This window comes from Pristis pectinata, chromosome 25 (assembly GCF_009764475.1).
Source record: "Pristis pectinata isolate sPriPec2 chromosome 25, sPriPec2.1.pri, whole genome shotgun sequence".
NCBI lineage: Eukaryota > Metazoa > Chordata > Chondrichthyes > Rhinopristiformes > Pristidae > Pristis > Pristis pectinata.
In genome coordinates this window covers 6,778,655-6,802,084 of record NC_067429.1, presented here as the reverse complement: position 1 = coordinate 6,802,084, position 23,430 = coordinate 6,778,655, and the positions used below count along the sequence as shown (strand labels likewise).

The window sequence follows — 23,430 nt, the reverse complement described above, 5'->3', positions numbered from 1 at the left end:
AGTGAAATGCATCTTTTGTGTAGAGTGTTCTGGGGACAGCCCGCAAGTGTCACCACGCTTCCGGCACCAACGTAGCATGCCCACAACTTCCTAACCCGTACATCTTTGGAATGTGGGAGGAAACCGGAGCACCCGGAGGAAACCCATGCAGACACGGGGAGAATGTACAAACTCCTTACAGACAGCGGCGGGAATTGAACCCGGGTCACTGGCACTGTAATAGCGTTACGCTAACCACTACATGACCGTGCCTGATGTACGATAAGTGTAAATGAGTGGTCGATGTTCGGCATAGTTGAATAGGCAAAACTGTTCTCACCATGCCCTTAGATGTAATTCTCTGCTTTATTGTGTTGTAGACCAAGCCTGTTGCATTTGCTGTTCGAACAAATGTCGGCTACAATCCCAGCCAGAATGACGATGTCCCTGTGCAAGGCATGGCCATCTCCTTTGAATCCAAAGATTTTCTACACATCAAAGAAGTAAGTGTTCTGCTAACTGCAACATATTTTAATTGTTATGTTCAAACATTGATGCAATGATGCATTCTCTATCAGTGTACTTGTGTATGGATGCATTGTAAATTCGTACATGTGCATGTGTGCATACTTTCTCCCTAAACACGTGCTTGGGAATGTGTGGTGTCATTACATTTGCACTTAAGTGTATGCAGTATGTGAACATGCATGGATGCATATTGTTATAATGCATATGCATGGGTGCCTACTGATTCAATGCATTTGTTTGTGGGTGCGCACTCTCATAATGCACTTGTGCATGGGTCTATGATGTGCCCGTACACTTGCCATAGATGTATGTTTTATTTTATTGCACTTATATGCAAGTGTATATCATCTTGATACATTTGTGCATGGATATATATACTGTGTGTACGTGGATGTCTACTTTGTCCATATACTCGTGCATGGGCACATACTGTTTTACTGCATTTTTAATGGGTGCATTCTGTGACTGCACAGTTCTGAGTGGATATGTATGTACCTGTGCATTGTGCATGGGGATATGCAGTGTCCATATAATTCTGCATGGTGTCTTCCATCCTAACACACTTGTGCATTGGTGCATACTGTGTACACTTGTGCATGGGCACATACCATGTCTCTATAGTTTTGCATGGATGCATATTTTCTTACTGAACATACTTGGGATCAGACTGTGTCAATGCAATTGCGCATGGGTGTATACTGTGTCCATATAATTGTGCATGGGTGCATATTGCATGGGTACAATTGTGCCCAGGTGCATTCGGTTGCCTTGCGGCTGAATCCATTTGTGCCTGTTTTTATGCTTAAATTGTAAATAAAAATTGTTCATGCCCATTTCCACTGGAAGCCTTTCTAATCAGAAGAATGGACCAGGCACTTCCTGACATAATTTCCTGGGTGATACTTGTATCCATGGTGACATTATCAATCTGCATGCTGTCTATTTCTTAATTAATGTTTGAAATTGATACAGAACTGTGCAACTACAACCTGTGTTTTTTCACTTAGAATTAAATAAGGAGCATACCATGCAAAGACGCTTCAAGTAGATGGTATTAAAACGTCCCCATGACATATTGATTTTTTTCAGTCCAATCATGCCTGATCCCTGCATTGCCTGTAGTTGTATCTGAGTGTCTGCTCAACTTGTCCCCATAAAAACCTTGAGGCCACATAGAGGACAGGAATGAACGCAAGGGCAGGATCGCAGTGGGGTGGAGAGGACATGGCTAGAGATGATCCATGAGTCACAAAAATTTAGCAGGCAGGTCCAACAAGTGGTTGAGAAGATAAACGGCATGTTGGCTTTTATTGCGAAAAGGTGGGAGTTTAAGAACATGGAGATTTGGTTACAGTTTGTATGGGGTGTTGGTGAGACCTCGCTTTTGGTTCCTTTACCAAAAAAAGGACAGAGTAGCATTGAAGGCAGCCCAAAGGAGATTCATCAGGCTGATTCCTGGGATAAGAGGGTTGTCCTATCAAGAGAGTTTGGGTCTGTATTCCTTGGAGTTGAAAAGAAAGAGATTTAACATTAGTCAAACATGTAAGATCCAAAGGGTTCTTGACAGGGTAGATATTGAGACGTTTTCACCAGTGGCAGAGTCACTAGAGACAGAGAACTTCATTATAAAATAAGGGGCCAGTCATTTAAAACTGAGGTGTGTAGAAATTTCTTCTCTCAGGGGGTGGTGAATCTCTGGAATTCTCTGCCCCTGAGGGTGGTGAGGCCGGTTATATTTAAGGAGGAGATAGATTGAGGAATTGTGGGTTATGGGGAACTGGCTCAGGAGGAGTTGAGGCCAGTATAGATCAGCCAAGATTATACTAAAGCTTGTGGGGCCCAGTGGCCTGTCCTCTGGGTGACTTCAAGGATACTTCCCTGTGTGCATTCCAGTCCAATGCTGGGAACCTGACTCAAATAGGTCCCCTTTAAGTAATTAACAACCAACACCCCTTCAGGCCCCTCATTCCCCTACAACACTCAGTAGCAAATCCCATCCCATCCCAACCTTGTGACCCTCACCTGTCCCATCCGTCAATCTGTTCCCCAAATCCAACTGATCCCATCCTCCACAAAACCAGATTTTTCCCAATCTGCCTTTCCCCAGCCAACCATGGTGTTACATCCAACCCCCTGACTCAACTAGTATGACCTTCCTCTGTCACACCCATTTCCTGGTAACTGACCTTCAACCTGACCACCTCCCTCCTTACCCAACCCTCACCCCCACCCTACAGCCTCTGGTCCTGGACTCAGGCCCTGCCTGTGCTCTCAACACCAGGAAGCACGCCAAGGTGAAGCCAGTCTTCCTGTGAAGTTGGTTCAGTGTCACTTGACTCTGTGCCACTGGATTTCCCAGTGCCAAGCTTACGTACAAAACACTCCTTGACTTGCCAAACAATGACCTATTGTTGCAGGCTCCAGTTGGATTCTGAACCAATAACATTGGCTGTGTTATAAATATAGAAAATGATAGAAAAACTCAGGATACCAAGCAGCATCTGTGGAGAGAAAACTAGAGTTACCACAGGCAATCAATGTATTTCAAGCATTTCTGTTTACCTTTCAGATTTTTGGCATCTGCAGGATTTTGCTTTTGAGCTTTACCTTTGTGTTTTTTAGTCAAGAACAATTTAGCTTCCTCTCCTCTTACTTGTGGAGGAGTGGAAAGCGTGAAGAGCAGACGTAGCACATTGAGATCATTCAGTGTTTAGAGTGGGTGACCTGGTGAAGGAGCATTCAATATAAAATTGTCAGCTGGAGTAAGAAAAGATGTTAGGAGCCGTACCTAGACCTTACAGGATTGTTGACGGCTGGAAGGTTTTAACAAGTTGAAACAGTGATTTAAGTTCTGTGATGAGATTGGATAACTAGTTGGAGTTAGGTGCAAGTAAAAAGAGTAAATGCTGGAAACACTCAGCAGGTCAGGCAGCATCCATGGAAAGAGAAACAGTCAACATTTTGAGCTTGACAAAGGTTCACAGATCTGAAACATTGACTTTCCACAGACCTGCTGAGTGTTTCCAGCTTTTTCGGCTTTATTTCAAATTTCCAACACCTGCAGTCTTTTTGGCTTTTATTTACCGTGATAATTGCAGTGTTTGGAGGAAGCAACTTTGTTTAGTTCCATTTGCCTCACCAACTTCTACAATGAGGCATCCTTCAGTGCCGAATTCTCTGTGGCCTTCTGTGTCTTTGTACAGACTGAGCTGACCCTTAGACAAGCACCTCAGTGGGAATCTTGGAGCTATAACAAGTTATTTAGCAGGATTGGAACAATTACTTTTGGATATACCAGAGCAGCTGAATAAAGGGACCCAGGTTTAGGGTAGAGAAAAAAAGTCTGATCAGATGTCAAGAGGTATTTCCTTCCACAAGCTGATACAGTGGTGGAGTGTGTTACCAGAATGGGAAGTTAAGGACAGGACACTGGAATCACATAAACATGAGATTCTGTAATGGGCAGTAAGAGTATGGTATTATAGGAAGAAGGAGGCCTCTAGAACCAGTTGTGCCCTTTAGTGAGATCACAGCTGATCTGTGATCTAATTCCATATACCTGAGCAACTCATATGCCTTAATACAGAAATCTGTTCATTACAGATTTAAAATTAACAACTGACCTTGTGTGAACTGCTACTCGTAGAATTCCAAACCTCTGCAACTCCCTCCGTGTAGAAGCGTCTGCCAATTCCACTTGTTAAAGGACTGACTCTAATAGTTGGCAAATTTCCCAGATTCCCCAGTTATTTTCCTCCTCTCTTCCCTATTTCAATATCTTGAAAGCTGCACAGAAATTCCAGGAATACAACATTGCTTTGTGTAACCTCTCCTCAAAAGTTGGTCCTGGGCTTCCATTTGTTCTTAGTCATAGAGTCATACAGAATGGAAACAGGCCCTTCACCCTAGCTCGTCCATGCAGACCAAGGTGCCCATCTAAGCTAGTCCCATGCCCACGTTTGGCCCATATCCCTCTAAACCTTTCCTATCCATGAACCAGTCCAAATTTCTTTTAAGTGTTGGAATTGTACCTGCCTCAAACACTTCCTCTGGCAGCTCATTCCATTTACTCACCACCCTCTGTGTGAAAAACCTATCTCTCAGATCCCCTTTAAATCTTTCCCCTCTCACCTTAAACCTATGCCCTCTAGTTTTATCCTCCTCCAACTTGGGAGAAAGACTGTCACCATCCACCTCATCTACCCTCCTCATGATTTCATAAACCTCTGTAAGGTCACCCCTCAGCCTCCTTTGCTCCAATGAAAACAGTCCCGGCTAATCCAGTCTTTCCATATAACTCAAGCACATTCTGATGTATCTGCACTGCACTCTCTCCAGGGGCGATACTCCTCTCCTGAGACGTGAAACCCAGACCAGGCTTGGTCTAACCAAGGCTTGATACAACCACACCATGGTGTCTAAGCACTTGTGCACTAATCTTCTAGATATCAGAGTCAGTGTTTGGTTAACCTTGTTAAATTTGATACCTTGGTGATCTGGATTCATGGATCCCCTTTGGTAATCCACAGCTTGGGTTCAGCTTCACTTTTCTGCCCGACCCCTAAAACCCCTGATCCGTCCCAAGGTCCAAAGTCCTGCCTACCTCAGTCCTGAATAAATTTGATTACTCTGCTTCCACAGCTCTCTGGGGTGAAGGATTACAAAGATTCACAACCCTCTGAGAGCAGAAGTTGTCGCAAGGTGTTCTTCAGCAAAGAAAACCTGTGGTCCTTAACTGGTCTGGCCTCAGTGTGACTCCAAACCCAGCAACATGATTTACTCTTAACAGCCCTCTGAATTGGACCCACCAGCAACATGTTCAAAGGGAGCTTAGTGATGGACAGTGGCAGTGAGGACCAAATCTCGTGGATGAAGAAATGACCTTGCTTGTTTTTGTTCCAAAATCCCATTGGAACAAAGTAGTGATTGGCAAGTTTCTCTCTTCTCTCACCTCCAGAAATACAACAACGACTGGTGGATAGGGCGGCTGGTGAAAGAAGGATGTGAGGTGGGATTCATTCCAAGCCCGGTTAAGTTAGAGAATATCAGACTACAACAGGAGCAGAAGATGAGGCAAGGAAGGCTTTCAAGGTACAGTGCATCCTTGATGACCTACACTTAAAGTCAAAGTCAAGTTTATTGTCACATGCACAAGTACCTGTGTGCACAGGTTCAATGAAAAACTTACTTGCAACAGCATCACAGGCACATAGCATCAGATAAGCAGCATTCACAAGAAAAGCATAAATTATACACAATTGTTACAAGAAAAAAACAATTGGAACAAAAAAAAGAGTCCATTTTAGTGCAAAGTGATCAGAGTGGTCACAGTGTTGCTAAACTGTAGTGATTAGTGGTGTGCCAGATGGTTCAAGAACCAAATGATTGAAGGGAAGTAGCTGTTTTTGAACCTGGTGGTGTTGGACTTCAGGCTTCTGTACCTCCTGCCCAATGTCACCTCCATGTACGGCTATATAAAACTGTTCCTTCAGAGCCAGTTGTCTCCTGGGTTTGACTCTGGTCATACAGGGACGCATCTCAGACTGGCTTGGATTGTCCATTTGCCTTAGATCAGGAATTTGAGTTGGAGTCACCGCTGGAACTGGTGATGCCATGAGCTGGACACACTGGAGTCACAAGACCACTCAGTATCTTTGAAGCGGATATTTCCCGACTAGATATGCTTCAAAGCATCTAAACATGAGGAACCTGTTAAGTGAAGCCATGTGATAGTGATACCTAACCTCCATAAAATGCAACTCATCGCATGCATTAGAGTTGCGAGTCCCAGACTTGTGCACATATCAGTGTACAAGTTGCACAACAGAACCCAAGCTCAAGCACGTGTCCCTGTGGTGCAACCCCACCCCTCACGAACTAGTGGTGCTGCTTAGGGGGAGATTTAGTTATGGAGGTGAGTGTCCTGCCCCTCCAACAGTCATCAGTGACAGAATCAGAGGAGGAACCCACCTTGACGTAGGGTAATTTCAAGACTGTCCGGGAGGAATAGGCAGGCAGTGGCACAGCTACCAGAGCTGATGCCTCACAGCTCCAGCGAGCCAGGTTCGACCCTGACCTCGGGTGCTGTCTCTGTGGTGTCTGCACGTACTCCCTGTGATCATGTCAGTTTCCCCTGGCTGCTCCAGTTTCCTCCCACATCCCAAAGACGTGCGGGTCGGTAGGTTAATTATCCCACTGTAAGTTGCCCCTGGTGTGTAGCTGAGTGGTAGAATCTTGGGGGAGTTGATTGGAAAGTGGGGACAACAGGTCACAGGAGCGAACGGAGTGAAGGGCTGAAGTGGACTCCTTGTAGGCCATAAGGAAAATGAAGTTACTTCCTCCCTGGTAGGCTCCCTGGCACTAGCTGGGTAGGGACAGCCCCAGAGACAGACCCTCACCCTCCAGGTTGGGCCTGCTGCTGTAGTCAAGCAGAGTGTTCTTTGCAAGCCATAGTCTGTGTCCATTGACATCCAATTAAATCACTGCCAACTTCCCGAGACGAAGATGGGTAAGGTCACCACAAGTGAGGAGTCCCACACTCATATGGAGTTCACAGAGTCATACAGCACAAAAACAGGCCCTTCAGCCCATCTAGTCCATGCCAACCAAGATGCCCAGTCAAAAACAGGCCCATAACCTCCTAAACCTTTCCAATCCATGTACCTGTCCAACTGTCTTTTAAACTGTCTTCCCTTATTCAGAGGAGCAGGATACCTTCATGGAATTGCATTTGAGATAATACGTTCATCACTTAACCTAATTAGAATGATTTTTCTGCCTGATAGAATTTCTTGATCTTTAAGTCTAATTTATTGACCTTATTTGTTCCACATTTTGTTGTAGCAAATCAGGTGGAAACTCCAGTTCTAGTCTAGGAGATGTAACTGGAACCCGAAGGCCAACTCCACCTGCAACAGGTAAGGGCCAAACATTTTTCTTCAAAAACGCTGGCGAATTGTGGCTGCTTCACCCTGTGACCTGCTGCCGGGGTCCACACCTCACCCCTGTGGATTCTTGAGGAAAAGTTCCTGATTCCCATTCGGGTAAGCAGGTGGGAAATTCAAGAATGGGAAAAAGAACCTGGAATATTCAAATGAACCAGCAAATATTGGAAATACAACCCAGGTTTGATAACAGTCAAGCAGAAAACTGTTAAAGCCTTCAGTTGGAATTAACTTAATGAACATTATGTTTGCACTTTTGTCTTCCAAAGCAGAAGGAATATTAGGAAATGTTTTGTTTTACTGAAGAGTCTGGTCCGTAACTCCCTGGATCTTCACCAACAAAGCCCAACAGCATACATTACCTCCCCTCTATTCAACCCATGCCCCATGATACAGCATTTATTTCTGGGCACCTTTGACCAACAGTAACAGCTGATCGACAGGCCAATAGAGTTGATGCCCATGGTGAGAGCATTGTTGCTGCACTAGTCACTGTGGTGGTATCTCGTCTAACTCTTGTATGAATCTAGGTGACTGAGAAGTTTTGTGCCATCATGAGTCATCTCATTGCTTTGTTGCTTGGCAGTATGAATAGGTTACCAAGCTTGAGGTTGGTGTACACTGGCTTCTCTTGGCCAGTTTCATTAGTGATTGGAAGGTTGATCAGTCCTTTTAGGTTGAGAGCAATTGATGTGACCCTGTCTCGCAAAACGCAAAGTGTAACTGCTTAGAACTTATAGCGTGTTCTCATTGGTGGACATGGTGGTTGTTTCTTTGATGCATTGATGACTCAAACCTAGCACATTTTTGTGAATGAAGATGTGCTGCCCAGGGCTCTGGTGGGCTGGGTTTGGGGTGATTGAGGGTCTCCTGGAGGCCTGGGGTGGGTTCAAGTACCTGGTTGGGGGGGAGGGGGGAAACGTTGACGGTTGTGATCAGACCCTCGGGTCCATTGGCAGTCAGGGCTGGGCTGGGTGCGGGGTGGACTGAGTCAAATCAGGGCCACATTTTGGTGTTTCTGGGGCTAGTTGGCCTGGGAGAAGAAGTACCGAGCATGTTGTAACCCAGTTCCCATTGGGACCTGTTTGCCCATGTTGATGTGTGGATCACCAGGCCGAGCCTGGGGAGACCACCAAGATAGTCAGTGAAGGAGTTGGAAACCTTCCCACTACTTCAGGTGGGAACAGCCCTGCTGAGGTTGGGCAAGGGAGAGGATGTGGAAGTACCTCACACAGCTGTTTAACAGAACTATTCCACTCTGCCTCACATTGACCAGTTAGTTAAACTTAAGAGTTAAGATTGAAGTCTGGACTATGTAATGCCAGCTGTACACTGTAAATTACCCCTAGTTTGTGGGTGAGTGGCAGAATCCTGGGAGTGTTGATGGAACTGTGGGGAGAACAAGTTAGTGGAGGATTAGTATAATGGGTTGGCATAGCTCTCTGGTTGGCATGGATTCAGTGGGCCAAAGGCCTTGTTTCCATGCCACACGATGCTACGAGCTGCTTTGGAATCGGGCTGTTTCTCCATTCTGATTTAAAGATGCTGCTGATTATGTTTTCCTGCCTCAACATCAGTTACATTTCAATCCTTTGCTTCTTCCCCTTTCTCAGGAAATGTGGACTTGACTAACTTAGCTTTTGATGTAGATGCCATTGACTTAGATGCAGAAGAGACTGACTCACAAACCAACCATCGGTCCCCTAAAACAAGCGTTAGCAGTGTCACGACTCCCCCATCCAATGCAAAACGAATCCCATTTTTTAAGAAGGTAACGCCTTGTTGGCGCACACACCTGCCTGTTGCACGAGCTAGCACATGTGCCACACTGTCTGCTGCTTCCGTGTCTCTGAGACCTGCCAATAACATGCATGCCTTGTGTTTTTCTCTTGGGCTATCTTTCCATGTGCACGTGAGCAGCAAAGCAGAAGCAGAAATCGGTAAGTCTGGATTTTATCATACTATTTGTGTACTTCTTGTTAAGCCACCAGGTTGTAGAGTTGGCCAGAGAAGGTCTTGATAAAATATACCCACAGATAGCAACCTATTTGATATAGTAGAAAATGTATCCATTAAAAGATCTCTTCTTATTGTAGCATTAGCCAGTAATGTGATCAATAACCATTATTTGCTTTTGCCAAAGAAGAATAACTTACATTGGCATCCACCATGTAATAACGATTACCAAATTATCAATGAATGAGATTGAAATATTCAGAACTTATTTACTGAATATAAAACCCACATCATTGATAAATGCAAGATTGCTTTCATGTATTTTTTTTATGGGTTTGGAATGGAATGCAATCCAGAGATTTAGCCCAATGATCCAGAGATTTAAATCCCAGCACAGCTATGGAGAGATTTAGAAACAGTTAATTAGAAAGCCAGTAGCAGTAATGGTGTTCACAAGGCTACCAGGTTGTTGCAAAAGCTTCAGTGATTAAATTCACTAATGTCCTATAGGAAAGGACATTTGCCATGCTCCCCCAGTCTGCACAGTACATCAGTCCACAGCAAAGTGATTGATGGCTTTCAGAAGTGACCCAACAAACCACTCAGCTCAAGGGCAGTTAGGGACAGTCAATAAACGCCGGCTCCATCAGCAATGCCCGCATCGTGTGGATGAATAAAAGCAACTGACTTCAGTATCTTTGTCCTGCAGCCACCTGGTAGCCAGAGTCTCCATCTCCATTGTGACAGTTGAGATTCCAAAATAGAATGAGGATTTTACAATGGTAAATGTTAACACATAAGTGCCATCAATAACCGTAACAACAGTAAGGCAAGTTTATAAGCAGGCAGTGCACCTGTGAACTGGATTTTTAGTCAAATGTAAAGATAGAGAGGAGAAATCAATGAAAAGTTATGCAGCAACTAGAAGTTCCAGTCTGAAGCAGAAAACAGCTGAGAGCAGTCCGAACAGTCAGATTGTAAACTCCTCCTAATCTCCTGGCTTTTTAAGTGTTCACAAATGCATTGGAGAGAAAAGCAACATGGGCATCCAAATAACTGGGGCTGAGCGATTGGAAGGGAACTAGAGCAAATGTAATCTGATAACTAGCACCTTAATGTAGATAGTACAGTTTAAAAGGCCATGCTAGCTTATAAAGAACTAAAATGTTTACGTGATGTAGATCTAAGCAGGCTTTCTCACTTGCACTGTGAGCATTGAACTGTAGAAGCAAGGTTTCATCTAATAAATCAAAAGAGATGCCAGAGTTTAGAAGCTGAACACCACACCCACTATGGACAGTAGTGCAGTTTCCTTTAATGTATTTGTTAACGATTTAGAATGGACTGAATATTTATGAGGACAGGAATAGACAGTTAGTCAAAGTTTCTGTCAGTCAGGAGGGGGAAAATTCCTGAAAGGGAAGAGAACAGTGAAATCCAGACCAGGGTCGAAAGAGGAGAGATGTGAGGATGGAACTTTGTTGTCTCCCCATGGCAACTGAAAGGCACTTAAAAAAGAACTTTTCCTCAAGGGATTAAATGGATTGGGCAGAATCCAACAGAGTGGTGGGGCAGAGGATGCGAGCTTAATGGCATTCTCCATGTATCAGGAGCTTTAAAGAGAAATGTTATGAACTGCCAAGGTACTTTATGAAATTCTAGTCACATTACATTGAATTAAGTTGAAGCTGTTTGAAAATACAAGAAATCAAAGAATGTTACCATTGTCCTGGACTGTTATCAGAAACCTTCAATATCTTTGTACACTGTCAACTTTTACTACAGTGGTTGCTGATTAGGATCAAGCTTTGGGCAGTCAGTGACTTTTAGGTTGATTAGATTGCTGCTATTGTGTTCCCAGTTACAGTCTAGCTTGATCTCCCCAGTGGATTGTTGATTAAACAGCCTAGCGCGGAATGAAGTCAAATTGACCAGAGGAGTCTCTGGTTCTGCATAGCTGATCTAAGCATTGGTCCCACTGGAGCTGGTTCAGTGACCCACGGGTCTTAGGCATGAAGATGGGTCAAGACTGTGGTGAAAATGCCAAAGAGTGGACATCAGACAGAGAAAGGAGTTTGATGTTCCCCTTTGCTAGCTGGGTGACCTACCCAAAGATTCTTGCCCTTATGGACACATTCAGATGATGATTTCACCACACAACTGGACTTGGCATCCAATCACAAATGTCAAAAGGCTCAGAGCCAACTCCAGTCAACTACAGTTTAAGGTCTGTTCCTCCTCTGTGGAGTTTAACTTCCTCTGGCAGAGCAATGGTCAACGTACTTGCACAACGTCCGTGTCCCGGTTAGAGTTTCAAGAAACTCTTCCATTAAAAGGTGTACCCTGGGGTTAAAGACCTTGCTTGTATTTGGTGCACTAGACAAACACACAATATAGATAGTTTTCATCATCCATTGGTTCTCAGATGAAGTGTAATGGGCCATATCGGCTCGGGTAATTGAAAGAGAGGAGGGGGTTCATTTTCATTTCTTTTCAGGGCAGATACTCAGTGCTTGAGTGAGGCCAGTTAGAATGTAGAAGTCACAGCACGTTACAATGTATAAAAGACTGCTTTGAAAGAAGGTTATTAATATGTTGCTGTGGCTTGACTTTTTTATTAAGCACGATTTATTGAGCACTTGAGACAGCTTTTAAATAAGCATTGCATTGTAGAAAGGCACTATCTTTATGGAATGGGGACTGACAGACCTTTTTGCCTTTGGCAAACATTCCGCTGGGATGCTTCAGCTTGTTTAAGAAACACCGTGGCTCTGCTTACGCTCAGCAAAAGTGATGCATTGCTTGTTTGGGGCATCTCGATCACTGGTGTTGCAGATGGTGACTCTATAACATGGCAGTTCTACACTGGGGTATGCAAGACTGTTATGAATGTGAACTACGGTGTGAATTGACCTCCTGCAGAGCAGAAGAGGTGAAGGGAAGGTTTAAAAGCGGTGTATAAAATCATCTAGGGATAAAGTCTCCACTGCCGATACTCGAGAGACTGAGTTATGGAGAGAGGTTGAACAGGTTGGGACTTCATTCATTGGAGTGTAAGAGAATGAGGGGTGATCTTATAGAGGTGTATAAAATCATGAGGGACATAGATAGGTGAATGCGCACAGTCTCTTTCCCAGGGTTGGGGTATCAAAAAGTAGAGGACGTAGGTTTAGGCTGAGAGGGGAGAGATTTAATAGGAATCTGAGAGGAAACTTTTTCACCCAGAGGGTGGTCAGTATATGGAATGAGCTGCCAGAGGAGGTGGTAGAGGCAGATACAATAACAACATTTAAAAGGCAACTGGACAGGTACATGGATAGGAAAGGTTTAGAGGAATAAAGGCCAAACATGGGCAAATGGGACTAGCTTAGATGGGATTCTTGTTGGGCATGGACCATTGGGCCGAAGGGCCTGTTTCCGTGTTGTATGACACTTTGACTCTATGACTCTATCACAGTTATTAACCAGACCACACCTTATTAAGATTCTCAGGTAAAGTCACCAGGATGGTGAAATGAAGATGATATTTAATTCAGTAAAGTATTTAGATATGGAACCCACAGCTTGATAGGGATGGTGTGAACAGGTTCAAAAGTAACTTCCATATGAATTAAGAGGAGAAGTTGGCCACTTGGCATCTCAAGCCCACTTCACTGTCTAATAACATCATGGATCATCTGATTTTAACTTCCTGTCTACTTACAATAACCTTACACCTCCTTGCTTATCAAGTATCAACCTACCTCTGCATTAAAAATATTCAAAGACTTCTTCCATCATCCTCAGAGGAAGGGAGTTCCAAAGAACACAGGACCAAGAAAAAAATATTGCCTCATCTCTATCCTAAATGGGCAGCTATATTTAAATAGTGACCACTAATTCTGGATCCTCCCATAAGAGGAAACATCCTCCCACACATCCACTCTGTCAAGAACCCTCAGAATCTAAAATGTTTCAATCAAGTTCACTTTTGCTCTGCTAAACTCTAGTGCATAAAACACCTAGCCTGCCCAACCTCTCCTCACAAGACGAGCTGCCCATTCCAGACATCAGTTCAAAAAACCTTCTCTGAACTGCCACCAACACATTAACATCCTTCCTTGAATAAGGAGACCAACACTGTCCTCAGTACTCCTGATGTGGGTCTCGCCAATTCCTTATATATCAAGCACAATCTCCCCAATGATGAATTCCGCTTCCCCTGCAATAAACAGTAACTTTCTGTCAGCTTTTTAAATTACTTACTTGATCTGCTAACTAGTTTTCTGCAGATTATGCACCAGGACTCCCAAATCCCTCTGCATCTCAGAGCTCTGCACCACTCACCATTTTTAAAACAAAAGCTTTTATTTTTGTTTTTCCTGCCACAATGGACAATTTCACATTTTCCCACATTATAGAACATAGAACATTACAGCACAGTACAGGCCCTTCAGCCCACAATGTTGTGCCGACATTTTATCCTGCTCTAATATCTATCTAGCCCTTCCCTCCCACATAGCCCTCCATCTCTCTATCATTCATGTGTCTATCTAAGAGTCTCTTAAATGTCCCTAATGTATCTGACCCCACCACCGGCAGTGCATTCCATGTACTCACCACTCTCTGTGTAAAAAACTTACCCCTGACATCTCCCTTATATCTTCTCCAATCACCTTAAAATTATGCCGCCTCATGTTAGCCATGTTCACTCTGGGAAAAAGCCTCTGACTGTCCACTCGATCTATGCCTCTTATCATTTCGTACACCTCCCTCAAGTCACCTCTCGTCCTCCTTCTCTCCAAAGACAAAAGCCCTAGCTCGCTCAACCTATCCTCATAAGACATGCTCTCCGATCCAGGCAGCATCCTGGTAAATCTCCTCGGCACCCTCTCTAAAGCTTCCACATCCTTCCTGTGAAGAGGCGACCAGAACTGAACACAATACTCCAAGTATGGTCTAATCAGAGTTCTATAGAACTGCAACATTACCTCGCGGCTCTTGAACTCAATACCCCGACTAACGAAGGCCAACACACCATACATCTTCTTAACAACCCTATTATATGTCAGATCTTTGCCCACTCACAGCCTATCCACATCTCTTTGGAACCTCTGTATGTTCTCTGCACAGTTTACCTTCCTACTTTTATTTGTGTCAACAGCAAATTTAGTAATCACACCTCTGGTGCCTTCATGTAAATTGTGAAAAGGTGAGGCCCTTTTTAAAAAGGAACTGGATAACAATTTAAGAAAGAAACATGTTAGTGGGGATGGGGTAAGAACAAGGGAATGGGGCTAATTCAGAAAGTTAGCGAGGGTTTAATGGACCAAGTGACCTCTGATTGCAGTGATATGGTTCAGGCTTCTTCTGACACTGTGTCTGGTTTTCTGTTTGCACGGCTAGCAGGAGAATGTGCCTCCCTATGATGTGGTGCCTTCCATGAGACCAATCATACTCGTGGGTCCATCTCTGAAAGGATATGAGGTAAGCAGCAACTCCTCTCATGGATTTTCTGGAAAGACATAGACTCGAATTCAGCTGCATGTGGTGTGAGCTCTTCAGAATCAGAATCAGAGTTATTATCACTGATTTAAATGCCGTTAAATGTATTGTTTTGCAGCAGCAGTATAGTGCCATGAGAGAAAATTACTATAAATTACAAAAATAAATAAATAGTTCAAAAAAAATAATAACGAGGTAGTGTTCATGGGTTCATGGACCATTCAGAAATCTGATGGCAGAGGGGAAGAAGCTGTTTCTGAGTCATTCAATGTGGGTCTTCAGGCTCCTGTACCTCCCCCCCGATGGTAGTAATGGTGTCCGTGACTTGGTCAGTAATAACCTTGCCTTGAAGTCAGAGGATTGCAGGTTCAAGTCCCACTCCTTGCTGATCTGTGGCCATTTCAGACCTAATCTCTTTCCATACTTGGGCTGACCTGATATTGCCATGAACGCTGTTCTCCATGTACCTCGTGACCCAGTGCTGCTGCAGAGAAAAACGCTAAAATTTGGTTGGTGCACTACAATGTGGTAAAGTATTGATTATCAAAAAAAATTGCAGATGCTGGGAAATCTGAAATAAAGGCAGAAAATTCTGGAAGCACTCAGCAAATCAGGCAGCATCACCGGGGTGGGGGGGGGGGGGGTGTGGGGGGGGGGTGGGGTGGTGGGTGGCAGAAAAGGAAGTTAATGTTCCAAGTCAGAAACCCTTTGTGAGAACCGGCAAAGAGGCTTATCTAACAGAACTTGTGAAGGGTAATTCACTGAATGTGGAGGCTGGTAGGGTGGAGGGTGAGGACCAAGAGAATTCTGTTCTTGCTCTGTCAGGGAGGAGATATTGGTATTGGTATTGTTTATTATTGTCACTTGTACCAAGGTAGGGTGAAAAAACTTGTCTTGCATACCGATTGTACAGGTCAATTCATTACACAGTGCCTTGAGGTAGTACAGGGTAAAAGCAATAACAGAATACAGAGTAAAGCGTCACAGCTACAGAGGAAGTGCAGTGCAGGTAGACACTAAGGTGCGAGGTCATAACAAGGTAGATTGTGAGGTCAAGAGTCCATCTCATCGTATAAGGGTGAGAGCAGAGGTGCAGGGAAGAGATGAGATGTGGGCAAGGGCTCTGTCCACTATGGGAGGGAGACCCATGGTTCAAGAAAAAGGAAGACATTTCAGAAGGGCTCTGTGTGGAAAGTCTCATCATTGGAACAAATGCAACAGAGATGGAGGAACTGTGAGAATGGAATGGAGTCCTTATCCTCACAGGAGACAGGGTGGGAGGAAACAAAGATAGCTGTGAGAGTCTGTGCACTTGTAATGAATGTGGGTGGCTAGCCTGTCCCCTGAGATGGAGACAGAGAGATCCAGAAAGGGAAGGGAAAATTCAGATGAAAAACACGATGATGCTGGAGGAACTCAGCAGGCCAGGCAGCATCATTCGGAGATGGACCAGGAGAGAGTGAGAGCAACTTGGAACTAGCAACAAAATAATGAGATTTTCAAGTTCTGTATTAGTGCAGGAAGAAGCAACAATGCAGTCATGGACACACTGGAAAAAGAGTTGAGGGAGGGGCCTGATCAGGACTGAAATCATGCAACCCACAAAAAGACAGGTAGAGCTCAGGTCCTTAGTGAGTGGAGTTGAATACTTCATCCAGAAGTAGGACATCCAACCTGAAACGTTAACTCTGTCTCTCTGCACAGATGCTGCCTGACCTGCTGAGTATTTCCAACATTTTCTGTTTCTATTGTGGTAGAGTCTTCAGCTGGTTTGGCCCAATCCAGATGAACCCCAGCTGAGAACTTACCAATTTTATCATGCCCAACCCCACCCAAACCTGTCGTCGGGTCCTGTGGGGTTGCCAGCTTCTACCACAGCTGAAGCTTGTGGCTAAATATCGGACTGAAAGTTCAGGTGCAGTAAGGAGGGAGAGCTGCCCTGAACAAGGGGCTCTGCCTTGGATTCAATGTTAACCCAGGGTTCTGACTGAGTAGGCAAAAAAGATCCCATGGCCAATTTGAAGAGCAGGGAATCTCTCCCATTGTCCTGGCCAATTTCCCTCAGTCAATATCTCCAAAGCAGGTGATTGTACGGTTGTTTGTGGAATCTTGCTTTGTGTAAATTGGCTGCAGTGATCCTGGCATTAGACCATCATTGGCAGTAAGGTCATAAAGGAAGCTGCACAAATGCAAGGCCTTGCTTCTCTACATTTGAGTAATGGTGGATGGGATCTAATGTGATGCCTTATGAGGTGGAATAGCCAGTTAACGTCAGCATAAAAACAAGAACCCTTGAGCATTATACCAGGATGTGACAGGTGGCCATTAACCTCATCCAACATGGAAGGGAATGGTCTGAATGGGAGGCTGGAGGGGGACTGGAGTTGGGGATGGGTGTTGGCAATTTCAACCAGGGCATAGAAGATGTTGACCAGGAGAGGAGGGGTAGATCTGCCAGTTCTCCACACACGAGCTGTCAGTCCACCACCATCCGGAACTCGCTCCCAACCAGTACCTGGGAAGTTTCCAACTATTGGTTCCTGTGGGCGGGTGAACAACTGAACTTCTCCAGGTCAGAATTCCCACAGTGGAACATTGACTGAGGAATGCTGACTCCATAAATGCACTGTAACATCAAAATCAGGAGGCTTGCTTCAACACCGGGGAGCCATTAACCTGGTCACTTCTTTCTGTGTAGGTGACGGACATGATGCAGAAAGCCCTGTTTGATTTTTTGAAACATAAGTTTGATGGAAGGTAAGAAATACAAAGACCAAGGATTAGTCTGTGCAATACCATTACACTGATGGATAAAATCTGCATGGTTGCAGGAACAGTCCATGGTCCTTCACCTTATCTCAAGCGGAACAGAAGCCTTACTCCCCTGAGATCCTGGAGCATAGTTTATATGTCATTTTATTTCAGTGGAAGTAAAATTTAGCCTCATTGCCTGTGATTGCAATGTCCTGGCTGCTTCGCCACTCCCATCTCCACCGCTGCCTTACTGCCCCCAGCAGCCCACCTCACACCTGAAGTACCCCAGCGCTGACATCAGGACAGGATCTGTTGTGATGTCCTGCCTAATAAAGTCATCACAAGAATAAGGATCCCTTGAGCATTGTACCAGCATGGGACAGGAGACCATTAACCTCCTCCAGCACGGAAGGGAATGGTCTGAGTGGGAGTTGGGGGTGGGGGGTTGGCAATTTCAACCAGGGTGTTAGCCGCGAGCGGAGGGGATGGATCTGCTGCTTCTCCGCACACAAGCTACCAGCCTACCACCATCCATTCACTGTGGGCTGGGAAAGGCAAAGACCGGAGTATGGAAATGTAATCATAGTCACAGAGCAATACAGCACGGATACAGGCCCTTCGGCCTAACCAGTCCATGCCGACCACAGTGCCAACCCAACTAATCCCAATTTCCTGCGTTCGGCCCATATCCCTCCAAGCCCCGCCCCTCCATGTACCTACCCAAGTGCTTCTTAAATGATACTGTTGTACCTGCGTCACCCATTTCCTCTGGCAGCTCGTTCCATATACTCCCCACCCTCTGCGTGAAAAAGTTGCCCCTCAGGTTCCTTTTAAATCTTTCCCCTCTCACCCTAAACCTATGCCCCTAGTTTTGGACTCCCCTACCCTGGGGAAAAGACTGTTACCGTCCACCTTATCTATGCCTCGCATAATTTTAAACACTTCTATAAGGTCATCCCTCACTCTAAGATAAGATAAGAGAAGATATCTTTATTAGTCACATGTACATCAAAACACACTGTGAAATACATCTTTTGCGTAGAGTGTTCTGGGGGCAGCCCACAAGTGTTGCTTCTGGTGCCAACAGAGCATGCCCACAACTTCCTAACCCTTACGTCTTTGGAATGTGGGAGGAAACCATAGAACCTGGAGGAAACCCACGCAGGCACAGGGAGAACGTACAAACTCCTTACAGACAGTGGCCGGAATTGAACCCAGGTCGCTGGCACTGTAATAGCGTTACAGTAACTGCTACACTACCGTACCTGCCCTCTAGGCTACCGTACCTGCCCTCTACACTACCGTGCAAGAAATAAAGCCTCTCCCTATAACTCAGGCCCTCTAGTCCTGGCAACGCCCTCGTAAATCTTTTCTGCGCTCTTTCCACGTGTTTCATTGTTTCCCAAGTCAAGGAAGAGGGCTTCACAATCAGGCGGACTTCAGCTGTTTGGTGGCTGAGCTGACCAAGGTCCATTTGGTAGGATTATGAATGGAATCGAGGGGTGTGGGGTTGGTGCAGGGAAAGTGGTCCCAAGATAAAAGATCAACCATCATCTTATTAAATGGTGGAGCAGACACGAAGGGCTAAATTGCCTCCTCCTGCTCCTATTTCTTACGTTCCTGTCCAGAGTCAAGAGGCAAAGATAAAAAAATATAAATTAAGTATTCTTAATTAAGAATTCTGAAAGGAACCCCAGCTGAGAGGGTGAGAATGAAGCTCTGCGGTAGTGTAGGGGGAGCTGGGAAACGTAAAGAAGGAAGCCATTTCTGAAGAATCTATAGCTCGCTCCTGTAAGTGTGCCAGCAACAGTCAATCAAGGCTTGCCTCGAGGAATTGGGGCAGGAAAGAGGGAAAGTAACTTGCAGAGATATTGGAAAACAGCAGGAAGATGTGACTTGAAAAGCAAAAACCTGCAGATGCTGGGAATCTGATATAAAAGCAGGAAATGTTAGAAATGCTCAGCAGGTCGGGCAGCCACAGTGGAGATGGGAACAGGTTTACTGCTTCTCTCACCACAGATGCTGCCAGACCTACTGGGTATTTCAGGGGAAACGGGACTAACAGAATTGATGTACAGGGTGCCAGAATGGATTCGATGGGCTGAATATCCTCAGTGGTTTCTGTGATTTTATTCTGTGAGGTTACGGGGGGGAGATGAAGAGGGGTAAGAAGTTTTGTGTGGGTCAGATGGGTGTTTCTGTAAACACTGCATGAGGGGTAAGGCACCCCAGGTGAAATGAGTGGCACATCCACATATAGGGACCAGTGTGAAGCAGGACATGTGGGCTTTGACTCCCAGAGATCAGCTGTGTTAGCTCATTGCACCCAGGTTGATAGATCCTCTGCTTTGGCCTCAGCTGCCCTCCTGAGTTAGGGAGAGGAAAAATCAGCCAGAGTTTGCACTCCTGAGTGCTCCTCTCCTTGGTGTGTGTGTGTGTAAATGCACAGAGGACCAAGGTAGGCTCAGGCTTGAGTGTGATGCCCTTAGTTGTCAAATAGCTGCCATTAATTATCTAAATTCACACACAAAGGTTGGCTTCCTGAGCAAGCTACCAGACAACAGGTGAGATTGTAGCTAATAAAATTCAGCAGCTTCAGGAGAGATAAGGAAGATTTAGCACTGCTTAAACAGCGTAAAACTTGGTTTAGAAGTCAACTCTCTGTGTCATTGTTGAAAGGACTGAGATATGTGGTGCTGGGCTTTCTCACAGGTGTGACCTATAGACCGGAGTGTATATTTCAGAACATTAAACTTGGTAGAATTAGATACTGATTTTTCAAAATACTGCTAGCTTCAAGTTTACTCAACTTTATTTGAAACAATAAATTTATGTTTCATGAAACTATGAAACATAACATGTTTTAATAGAATAAATAGGACTTCAAAACTTAATGTCTTTTTCCATTGTTGACCCAAAGCTCACAGGAGAAAGGTTATCTGGGGGCAGCACAGTGGTACAACTAGTGGAGCCACTGCCTCACAGCTCCAGTGACCCAGGATCAATCCAATCCTAACCTCAGCTACTGTCTGTGTGGAGTTTGCACGGTCTCCCTGTGACTGCATCGGTTTTCCCCGAGTGCTCCAGTTTCTTCCCACATCCCAAAGACATTTGGGTTGGTCAGTTAATTAGCTGCTGTTAATGGCCCCTAGTGTGAGGGTGAGTCTGGGGAGAGTTGAAGGGGATGTGGGGAGAGAATAAAGTAGGATTAACTTAAATGGGTGCATGATGGTCAGCACAGACTCAGTGGGCCAAAGGGTCTGTTTCCTTGCTGTAAAACTAGACCCAAGAAGGGCATTTTCAGAAACTGAAATCCTCAAAGGTGGTGGGGAGCAGCTTATACATCAGTGTGACTTATACACCAGTGTGATTTATACACCAGATTTTATTGTACTGTAGTAGATTTTCTAACTGTTTTTACTGGAAGTGTGAATAATGTGGGTGTCCCTCAAGGGCATTTGTGAAGTACACCCTTGAGGGATGCCTCAAAGACACTGTAACATGCGACAGGGCAGGCATACAGGGAAGACCGACAGTACCAGGCAGGCTACAAGTAACCCTGCTTTCTGTTGACAGAATATCAATCACACGAGTTACTGCTGACATCTCATTAGCGAAGCGATCGGTGCTGAACAATCCCAGCAAACACACGATAATCGAGCGTTCCAGCACTCGTTCCAGCCTAGGTGAGTGACTCCCTTGCATTGATGTCTCTTGAATTTCTCCCCTAAAAGGAACATCAGAGCTGCTTTTCAAAACTTCCTTTCACCTTGATCTGTGGCAGCCTCCCTGCTTCTGTGGAGCAGGCCAACAAACGATGAAACCTATCAGATAACTGTTTCCACTGCAGGACGGTCAGTCACCAGAGCACACAGGTTCAAGCTCATTGGCAAGAAAGCTGTAAGGGTGAGAGGAGAAATGCTCTCATTCAACGAATTGTTCTGATCTGAAAGTCTGGCGGAAAGAGATTTGTTAAAGAGAGTTGGATATATCCTTTAAAAAGAAACTTTTCCAGTGGATAATGGGATTACAGTAAAACTCTGATAATTTGCTCTCCGGTTATTCAGAAATCCCAAGAATTGGGTTTTCTAGTTTTAGATAACCTTCCCTTCTAGTGAGGTTTTCCCCCTTCCTGCGACCCCCCTTCCTTCCAATCCTCCTCCCATTTTTGACCGATTTCCCACCTGCCGCCCCAGCCCGCCATTACCCAGCTTCTTTCCTCGCCCGCCTCCCCCCCCCACCACCCCCACCCTGGTTCCATCCACCTGCAGTTCACCCACAGGCTTTGCCCCACTCTCCCCTTCCCCATCTGGTTCTGGTTCCATCTGCCATACACCTCTCCCCTAGTGGTTCCCATTCTCACCTCCTCCACTTATCAGAGTCCAGCACTGGTAGTCCCGCTTATCTCCCTACAGCAGCCATCTCCAACCTTCACCCTCCCTCCCCCCAACTCGCTCCATCTGCCGCTCATTTTTATTCCCTTTGTCTGCCTCCATCTATTATTCATTTGGCATGGTATGGCGGCACGGTAGCGTAGCGGTTAGCGTGACGCTATTATAGCGCCAGCGACCTGGGTTCAGTTCCGGCCGCTGTCTGTAAGGAGTGTGTACGTTCTCCCCGTGTCTGCATGGGTTTCCTCCAGGTGCTCCGGTTTCCTCCCACATTCCAAAGACGTACGGGTTAGGAAGTCGTGGGCATGCTATGCTGGCGCCGGAAGCGTGGCGACACTTGCGGGCTGCCCCCAGAACACTCTATGCAAAAGATGCATTTCACTGTGTGTTTCAATATACATGTGACTAATAAAGAAGTCTTATTATTATTATCTTATTCATCTGCAACTGTCTCCCAACTGCACCCCCTTCCCCTTCCCCTGCCGGGTGCACCCTGTCTGCTGTCTCTCAGCCCTCCCCAATCCACCAATCACCTCCGGCCCCTGTCTCACCACTGCTTTCTCCGCTTTACATTGGCCATCTCTCCTCTCCACCCTCAGACCTGATGCAAGGTTTCAACCCAAAATGTTGACAGTTCCTTCCCCCACCCCACCCAACAGATGCTGCTCAGCCCGCTGAGTTCCTCCATCAGATTGGTGGTTGATTCAGAAATCCCGATGGTTCAGTTTCTGACTCACCCAGTGCTGATTCCCATGCTGCCTTACACCCATCAGGGCACCAGTTCCCATGTTCCTTTACACTCACCAGGTCCCTGGTTCCTGTGCTGCCTTTAAACTCACCTGGTTCTGTTTGCCATGTGTCCTTGAAACTCACCTTGCTATATTTCCAACGCTCCCTTGAAACTTATCAGGATCTTGTTTCCCGTGCTCCCTTTAAATTTACCACGTTCACTGAAAAATGCATTAGTCTGCTATGTAGCATCTAAGAAACAACTTGAATTAAAAGTGTAATGGGATAGTAATAGAATAATATCCCACCAAAGTCCCCAGCCTGCTGGATTAATGGAGCTTTACTGTAATTAGATAGCTCAGTCAAAGCGCTGGGTTAGGTACGATGGGGTAAGTGGTCTGCTGTCCTATTTGATCCATGATTGTGCAGGACCTGCCTTTAACATGGAGACACAAGGGACTGCAGATTCTGGAACCTGGAGCGACAAACAATCTGCCGGAGGTACTCAGCAGGTCGAGCAGCATCTGTGGGAGGAAAGGAACTGTCGACGTTTCAGATCGGTTTCGACCCGGACCTTTGACAGTTCCTTCCCCTCCTACAGATGCTGCCCAACCGGCTGAGTTCCTCCAGCAGATTGATTGTTGCTCCTGTCTCTAACTTATTTC

The 23,430-nt window shown here is 45.4% G+C and overlaps 1 protein-coding gene across 1 annotated transcript in view; it reads left to right on the top strand.

Moving 5' to 3' along the window:
- cacnb1 (calcium channel, voltage-dependent, beta 1 subunit) overlaps positions 1-23,430 on the top strand; it is a 252,789-nt gene that overhangs the window by 194,238 nt on the left and 35,121 nt on the right. The window contains exons 4-10 of the mRNA XM_052038643.1: positions 360-482; positions 5,465-5,598; positions 7,351-7,424; positions 9,372-9,391; positions 14,793-14,873; positions 17,590-17,648; positions 21,222-21,331. Of these exons, the coding sequence (XP_051894603.1) occupies positions 360-482; positions 5,465-5,598; positions 7,351-7,424; positions 9,372-9,391; positions 14,793-14,873; positions 17,590-17,648; positions 21,222-21,331 (601 nt within the window). The remainder of the gene's footprint in view (positions 1-359; positions 483-5,464; positions 5,599-7,350; positions 7,425-9,371; positions 9,392-14,792; positions 14,874-17,589; positions 17,649-21,221; positions 21,332-23,430) is intronic.